The sequence below is a fragment of the Myotis lucifugus genome, unplaced genomic scaffold, assembly GCF_000147115.1.
Source record: "Myotis lucifugus unplaced genomic scaffold, Myoluc2.0 scaffold_18, whole genome shotgun sequence".
Classification (NCBI taxonomy): Eukaryota; Metazoa; Chordata; class Mammalia; order Chiroptera; family Vespertilionidae; genus Myotis; species Myotis lucifugus.
This window is the reverse complement of record NW_005871066.1, coordinates 11595681-11604836: the sequence shown is the minus strand read 5'-3', so window position 1 is coordinate 11604836 and position 9156 is coordinate 11595681. Positions and strand designations below refer to the sequence as shown.

General features: G+C 42.9%; 1 protein-coding gene across 1 annotated transcript in view; it reads left to right on the top strand.

Moving 5' to 3' along the window:
* Positions 1–4371: 4371 nt before the first annotated feature.
* The window catches only part of ARMC10 (armadillo repeat containing 10), a 23097-nt gene continuing 18312 nt past the window's right edge, over positions 4372–9156 (top strand). Inside the window, exon 1 of the mRNA XM_023751018.1 lies at positions 4372–4470. Coding sequence (XP_023606786.1) covers positions 4372–4470 — 99 coding nt within the window. The remainder of the gene's footprint in view (positions 4471–9156) is intronic.

The following is a 9156-nucleotide window of genomic DNA, read 5'->3' as shown; positions in this document are numbered from 1 at the left end:
ACTAAGGAGCAAATGCTTTACACCTTCCAAAGAAACTGGGACAGAAGGGCCTAGGTCAGGGGTGGGCAAACTTTTTGACTCGAGGGCCACAATGGGTTCTTAAACTGGACCGGAGGGCCGGAACAAAAGCATGGATGGAGTGTTTGTGTGAACTAATATGAATTCAAAGTAAACATCATTACATAAAAGGGTACGGTCTTTTTTTTTTTTTTTTAGTTTTATTCATTTCAAATGGGCCGGATCCGGCCCGCGGGCCGTAGTTTGCCCACGGCTGGCCTAGGTCCTGGTCCCTCTTAGATGATGTTCTTTGAAAATAAACTAACCAGATAAAAACTCTGACCCCTCTCTATTCACATTTTGATGAATCAACATATTGAAGGACACACCTGGAAAGCTAATGAATTTTCTGTTAAGACTCCCCTAAGACAGCGGTTCTCAACCTGTGGGTCGCGACCCCTTTGGTGGTCAAACGACCCTTTCACAGGGGTCGCCTAAGACCATCCTGCATATCAGATATTTACATTACGATTCATAACAGTAGCAACATTACAGTTATGAAGTAGCAACGAAAATAATTTTATGGTTGGGTCACAACATGAGGAACTGTATTTAAAGGGCCAGAAGGTTGAGAACCACTGCCCTAAGACCTTGCCTAGAATTCCCACTGTTCAAAGAAAGATTTTTAAAAGCTTCAAGAAAAAGGACTCACGGTGTGCTCTTGCTAGAGCATGCTCATGCCTTAGATCTCTACTTTCTTTCTCTTAAACTCTAATAGTCCCCATGAGACTTGCAACTAGGGGAGCGTTGGGCAGCAGGCAGCTCATCCTGGATTTACCCCCTGATCTTATCACCAAAGCCCCCTTTTTCTCTGACTTCCCAGGGAGCTAACAGCAGCCTCACCTTGGCTCACTTCTTTCCTATGATATTTCTAGGGGCCAAAGTAGCCCCACCCCCACCCCCTGGGCTCTCCTGTTACTTCTACCGTAAGCCTGTCTTTTGTGTCACTGTCCCCAGCTTTAGTAAACGTACTCTCAAAATCACCTGGACTTGTTGGTGAAATCTTTCCTACATGAAGTCAAGAACCCACACACTACAGACCAACCCAAGGCAGATCCCCTTCGGGCCCAGACCCCATGTGGTAGCAGGTTTAACCCAGTGGCTTACTGATGTCATTAGAAATCTGATTTCTTTCCATTTCCCCATGCTGCCTTCCTCAAAATCCACTTCACCCTAAAATCATCTCTCCTTGTAGACACAGGATCATTGCCAATGGCTCCCAGGCCTACATGTTTCCCCCATGAATATCCAGAGATGGTAAATCTCTATCCCAACATTACAACAAGCAACCTGACCTAAATTGGCTTAGATCACATCTTGCGCTTTCCCATGATCCTCACCACCACCCGCCATGGTCACAAACATTGTGGCCTAGAAAACTCAATGCACTGGTTGTGTAAGTTAATCAGACTCCAACCTAAGATACAAATAGTCAGTTTCCCCGAAGCACATGAGCTATGAGGGGAAAGGGTATGTTATAACATAAAAATGTAAGGAATATTAGGAAGAGAGAAGGGGGAAGTAGATGTTGTGTAGGTGACTTGTTAATGTCCAGTATATATCTGCTCCTGGGGAACATAGAAAAGAAAGAAGAGAAACCGAAGATGGCGGCGTAGGTAAACACCGGAGACCGCTGCCGCATACAACCATTTCAAAAATACAACTAAAAGACGGAACGGACATCACCCAGAACCACAGGAAAGCTGGCTGAAGAGAGACTCTACAACTAGAAGGAAAGAGAACAGCAAACCGAGGCTCAGAGGAGGCGCAGTATGGAAAATACAAAGGTACCGAGGTGCGCGAGAAAGCGGGCTGGTGGCTGAGGGCGCGGTTGTCGTTTTCAGTCGGGAGTGAGTCTCAGACTCTGGGCTCCAGATCCGGGCGAGTCTCTAGGGACTCAGACTAAGACGGGAGAAGCGGGATTATCCGGCATCAGTTGGAACCTGAGGGCAGCTTTCTCTCCGAGGTTTGCAGCGGCTGCCGGGGTTCTGAGAAGCAGAGCCTCTGGGAACGGGACTGAGAGCGGCCATAACTGCTCCCCCCGCCCGCCCTGTTGAGCCCGCCCCGCCCAAGCCCTGCGCACAGCCATTTGCCGATCGCCTCAGGCAAAGGCTGGATTAGCACCTTCCCAGAAGACAGACGTTTTCCACACAGCTGATTCCTACAGCCAGTCGGCCTGGTGGTCAAATCCCTCTAGTGTTAACTACAACAATTAAGGCTTGGCTAGAACAAGACTGCGCACAAAGACCACAAGGGGGTGCACCAAGAAAGCATAAAAGATGCGGAGACAAAAAAACATGACAGAAATGGAGGATATGGAGCTAAGAATCGCAATTTTGAGGGCTTGCTATAAACTTGAGCAGAGCCTCACGAAAACTAATGAGACCCTCGATGCTACGATAAAGAAATTAGAAAGTAAGCATACACGGACTGAAATAAAGAATATTATACCCAATATCAGACCAGAGGAGCACAAGAATCAAACCAAAGATTCGACAAAAAACACCCAACTGGAAAAGCAAAATGAAAAAAGAATCCGAAAGTGTGAAGATAGTGTAAGGAGCCTCTGGGACAGCTTCAAGCGTACCAACATCAGAATAATAGGGGTGCCAGAAGATGAGAGACAGCAAGATATTGAAAACCTATTTGAAGAAATAATGGCAGAAAACTTCCCCCACCTGGTGAAAGAAATGGACTTACAGGTCCAAGAAGCGAAGAGAACCCCAAACAAAAGGAATCCAAAGAGGGCCACACCAAGACACATCATCATTAAAATGCCAAGAGCAAAAGACAAAGAGAGAATCTTAAAAGCAGCAAGAGAAAGAGACTCAATTACCTACAAGGGAATACCCATACGACTGTCAGCTGATTTCTCAACAGAAACTTTGCAGGCCAGAAGGGAATGGCAAGAAATATTCAAAGTACTGAATACCAAGAACCTACAACCAAGATTACTTTATCCAGCAAAGCTATCATTCAGAATTGAAGGTCAGATAAAGAGCTTCACAGATAAGGAAAAGCTAAAGGACTTCATCACCACTAAACCAGTATTATACGAAATGCTGAAAGGTTTCCTTTAAGAAGAGGAAGAAGAAAAAGGTAAAGATACAAATTGTGAACAACAAACATGCATCTATCAACAAGTGAATCTAAGAATCAAGTGAATAAATAATCTGATGTACAGAATGAACTGGTGATTACAATGAATCAGGGACATAGAAGGGGAATGGACTGACTATTCTTGGGGGGGGGGGGGGAAGGGGAATGGGAGATGTGGGAAGAGAATGGACAAAAATCGTGCACCTATGGATGAGGACAGTGGGTGGGGAGTGAGGGCGGAGGGTGGGGCGGGAACTGGGAGAAGGGGAGTTATGGGAAAAAAAGAGGAACAAATGTAATCAGAACAATAAAGATTTAATTTAAAAAAAAAAAAGAAAAGAAAAGAAAGAAGAAATGAGAGATCATTATAGACAGAAGGGCTCAGATCCACTTACTGAGTGATACTGTTGTGGTCCCCATGTTCATTGCAGCATTATTTACAATAGCCAAGATCTGGAAACAGCCCAAATGCCCATTGGTAGATGAGTGGACAAAAAAGCTGTGGTGCCCTGGCCGGTGGGCTCAGTGGATAGAGTGTAGGCCCAAACACGAATTGTCACAGATTCAAGGGCACGTACCTGGGTTGCAGGTTCCAATGAAGGCCTCCAGTTGGAGCATGTTCAGGAGGCAGCCAATCTATGTGTCTCTCTCACATCAATGTTTCTCTCTCTCTCTCTCTCTCTCTCTCTCTCTCTCTCTCTCTCTCTCTCTCTCTCCCCACCTTCCTTTCTCCCTTCCATTCTTTCTAAAAATCAATGGGAAAAAAATATGCTCAGGTGAGGATTAACAAACAAATATACATAAAAAGTTTAGAGGAAAAAAAAAGCTGTGGTACATTTACACAATGGAATACTGCTCAGTTGTAAAAAAAAAAAAAAAAAAAAGGAAATCCTTTTGTGACAGCATGGATGGACCTGGAGAGTATTATGCTAAGTGAAATAAGTCAGGCAGAGAAAGACAAATACCATGTGATCTCACTTATATGTGGAATCTAATGAACAAAATAAACTGACCAACAAAATAGAAACAGAGGCATGGATACATGGAACAGATTGACAGCTGTCAGCGGGGAGGAGCACTGGGGGACTGGATGAAAGAAGATGAAGGGATTAAGCAAAAAAAAAAAAAAAAAAAACCCCACAAAAACATATTTACACAGCACATAGACACAGACAACAGTGTGGTGATAGCCAGAGGGAAACAGGGGTGAGGGGGATGGGGGTAGGTGGAGATGGGAAAAGTGGGGGGAAATGGGGACAGAAAGAAATTGCTTGGGATGATGATGGACACATGATACAGTGTGCAGATGATGGGGTTTGTTTAGTTGTACACTTGAAACCTGTACCCCAATACATTCAATTTTAAAACAAAGAAAACCGGCACAGTGATGACAGATAGCCAAGTCAACCTTAGCCCATTTTGAGACTCTGTGCCAGAATTAAAATGATAATACTGTGTGGTTGCACTCTGTGAAGATTTACAGCATACAAATTTGAGCTAATATGATGTAAAATACCAAGTCTCACTTTGTGATACAAATCCCACAAATAAATATGTCTCTTAAGAATGACATGAAAACAAGTAGGGTCTATGTTCCCTCCTTTTGAATCTAGGTGAAAATAATGTTATATTGACATCTGAGCTGCAGTCATAAATGGTGATATAACTTCTACATAGTTCTCTCTGGGGATGCTTGGTCTTAAAACTGAGCCACCATACTGTGAGGAAGTTCAAGTAGCCCATGGAGAGGCCCATATGAAGGAACTATGCCTACTTGTTCACAGACCTACCTGAACTCCCAGCCAACACCCAGCACTAACTTGCCAAGCATGTGAGTGAACCATTTTAAAAATGGATTTTTGCCCTGGCTGGTGTGGCTCAGTTAGTTGGGTGTCAGTTGAAAGGTTGCTGGTTTGATTCTGGCTAGGACACATGGCTGGGTTGCAGGCCTGGTCCCTGGTAGGGGGCATGCAGGAGGCAGCTGACGGATGTTACTCTCTCACTTGATGTTTCTCTCTTCTCCCTTTTTCTCTCTCAAAATCAATAAAACTATTCTTTTTTTAATGGATCTTTAACCCCCTGTTGATCCAGCCCAGATGGTACCACATGGGGCAGAGACATCTCCTCCTGAAAGACCTTGCCAGAATTTCAGATTGTTGGGCAAACTAAATGATTCCTGTTGTTTTAAGTCACGAAATGTTGCAGTTGAATTACATAGCCATGGATAATTGATATAGCAAGCAAACACAGAAAATGACTATACAGACAAATCAAGCTTATAATTCTATAGCTACATACATTATGAAAAAAACACCCAGACATGGCTATCTTTTAACTTTTTATTATGAAAAACATCAAACATATATCAACAATGAACCCCTATACACCATCACCCAGTTTTGACAATTATCACCATTCTGATTCTTATATTATTTATATATCCATCCATTTTCCTACCTGTTCTCAATTACATTTTTTAGGTAAAATTTACATGAATTCAAAAGCACAGATCTTAGCTGTATAATTTTATTATTATTATTTTTTCATATATTTGATTGATTTTTTACAGAGAGGAAGGGAGAGGGAAAGAGAGTTAGAAACATCAATGAGAGAGAAACATCGATCAGCTGCCTCCTGCACACCTCCTACTGGGGATGTGCCCGCAACCGAGGTACATGCCCTTGACCGGAATCGAACCTGGGACCTTTCAGTCCGCAGGCTGACGCTCAATCCACTGGGCCAAACCGGTTAGGGCTCAGCTGTATAATTTTGACAGTGGATACACCCACACCTCACAGTCATTTTCCAAATCCCCAGAAAGTTCCCTTGTTTCCCTTTCCAGCTGTCTTCTGCATCAGTCAAGGTCCAGTCAGGAGACAGAAATCAGACCAGTGATTTAAATAAAGAACATTTATTCAATTCTAACAATTGAATTATAATAAATATTTTAATTCATCTTTACATTGACAACAATTTTAAAAGAACAAGAGTTAACATGTTAAAGAAAACAGGAAATGACAGACCAAATGGGTGAAAAGATGCAGAATTTTCATTGGAATGTATAAGAAGAATCAAAGGAACATTCTAGAACTGGAACACATTCTATCTGAAATGAAGAACTCATGTGATGTATTTAACAGTAGACTGGACACAACATAAAACAGATTCAGTAAGCTCGAAGACAATGAGTAAAAAAACGTCCAAACTTGGGCACAGAGGGGCAAAAGAATGGGGGGAAACAGAACAGAGTACAAAAGGGGAATGTAGGACAAAGAACAAAAATCGAACATATTTTTTCATTGGAGTCCCAGAAGAAGAAAGAATTGGATGAATAGTTGAAAATGACCAAGAGTTTTCTAAAACTGATTTAAAAAATATTAATCAACAGATTCAGTAAGTCCAGTGAATCAAACAGATTTTTTTAAATCAGTCTCTATTCAAGAGGTTTGCAAGGGAATTATATGTTAAGTAGACACCATGTTTTATTTAGGACAGATAGATGAATGAAGTTTAGAAGAGGTTCAACATATAGGGAAATCAGAGATAAAAGATTAGGTATTCCAAAGCTTACAGAAGATGGGTTTTAGAAAGAGTGTGAGGCCTGGCAAATTGGGTCCGATGAACAAGTGTCCAGGGATATGAGGCACAATGGGACTCATCCTGGTAGCCTCCCAGGGGAAGTAGGTAACCAGGTTAGGATAGGTATGTGGGGCCCCAGAAGACTGCTCTTTTGCACTAGCTGGCAATGTGGTAGCAGAGCTGAGTGAAGGACTCCTCAAGAGAACAACATCTTAAACAATAAGGAGCGCTTCTGAGGGCCTCCTTTCTCCACGGGCAGAGCAATGCAGTAGGCTGGTGAGGAAGGGCTCACACTGAGGAAGAGCCAGGGATGCCTCTTGCAGCTTTGTAATGTTACAGCAAGTGGAGAGCAAGGCGAAGAGCAGCTCTCACTTCCCTGATGCTCCCTGACCCGCAACTCAAATCCACTTCTGCTACCTGCTCCATGGCCAACCTGGACTATCATCACTCAGAATGGCTTTATCCTGAATCTTAAATACAAATATTTCACTTTCTGACTCCTACCTCCTACTTTTCCAGCTCCCTCACTCACTTACTCCCTCTAGCCCTCTTCACTCACCCCTCAGGAGCCTGTACTTTCTACCAACATATCAGTATTATGTTTTATTCTCATTTCCTAGTCCTTAGAGTCTGTGGCCCATCACTTCGGGCACTCTCAAAAACCTAGCGCCTCACCGTTGCCCTTCCATTCTATATGCCTGGCAAACTCCTATCCTGGATGAAGTCAACTTGTATTTATGTACCTACATGTGGTTTACTGAGTGCTACTTGAGAAAATCACACAATTGGGAAGATGAGTACATGCTCTCTACATATTTTCAAACATAATTTTATAAAGGTAAAACAAATGAAATGCATCACAAAATTTAAAACAATACAGATGTATATAGAGTGAAAAATGAGAATTCTCCTCTAAAACCATCCCCCAAAACATCTGCTGTAAATAGTTTGGCATATGTTCTATGCATGTATTATTCTTACATATAGATACATATATACATTTAAACACACCTATACATTTATATACATATGTATGTATACATACACAGCTATACATACATACATATGTGAAATCTGATAAGTAGCTAGATTTTAGTAGACACTTTGATGGACAACTTGTATTTTCTTTTTTAAAATTCAATATGTCTTGGGGAGCTTTTCATCTCAAAAGGTACAGATATCCTTAATTCTACATAATATCCTGTTCCTGTATTCACATTTAGGTTATTTACTATTTTCACTATTAAAAATGTTATGATGAGTATCTTATACAAACTTCTAATCCTACATGCAGGTATAGCTCTATAGTGGATCCCTAGAAGTGGAAATGATCGGTCAACGTCAGATGTATTTAACATTTTATTAAATTACCACCCATAAAAGAGGGGAACTGTACCAAATTGCCCTCCCAACTGCATAGGAGCGTCACTACCCCAGCTGGGCTCTCCATACTGCTCACCTTCTCTTTCCTTCCCTAGACTTCTCTCTGCCTCATGTCCCCATACCTCACCTCTGTTCCCTTTATCCCTACCCAAACATACACATTCTTGGCAAACATCTCACCAAATATTTGTAAAAAAAAAAAAAAAAAAAAAGCCACCAGAGAACTTTCTTGACGTCCTACGAAACTGCCCACTCCTATCCTGTCCTTCCCGCCTGTTATGACGGTGAGGAGTGGGGGCAGTCCTTCCTCCGGTTTAAGAAAATACTAGGTGTGGGATCCTTCCCTTCACAAAAAGCTGGCTACTTTCCCTCCTAAGGTCTCCTCTTCCCCTTTCTCCTTGGCTAACCCCAATCTTCTGCCTTCATCGCTCCATTGGAACCTCAGGCTGGCCTTGGGCCGTACCCACCAGACCCCTTCAGGTCCTTATCTTAGTGGACACCATTGCCCACTCTCTTCATAAAGACACACTCTCCTGGTTTCCTTCCTTTGTCCCTAAGGTACTTCTTTCTCACTCCTGATCTTGTCTTCAGGCTCTTCTCCAAACCTTCAAAGCTGGAGTTTGGAGTTTCTGTCCTGGGGCCCTGCGCTCCTGTTATGCCCAGATTTCAAAATCCCCAAAGACAGACCACCAGGGAGCCGAGTCCGATGCAAAAGCAAAGAGTCATTTATTCAAACTAGCTAGTTTGGTCCCTCTGCCTCCCTCACTGACACAGTGGAGTGACAGGAAGCAAGAGAGCCCGGAGTCTTGGGAGAACAAAGAATTTATAGGGCTTGGGTCAGGGGGTGGGGGCTTACTCGGACCACTGATTTGGCCGATTCCGGTTGGTTGAGTGATGGCCGGGGGGCTAATGACGCAAGGGTAGGGTGCAGCTAGGGTCTGGTTACACAAAGACAGGAGGTGGCTAGCATACTTTTGGCCTTGGGCTAGTTTCCTTGCGTTCCTATTGGCTGAGATAAGGGCTGGCTGAGCAACTGAT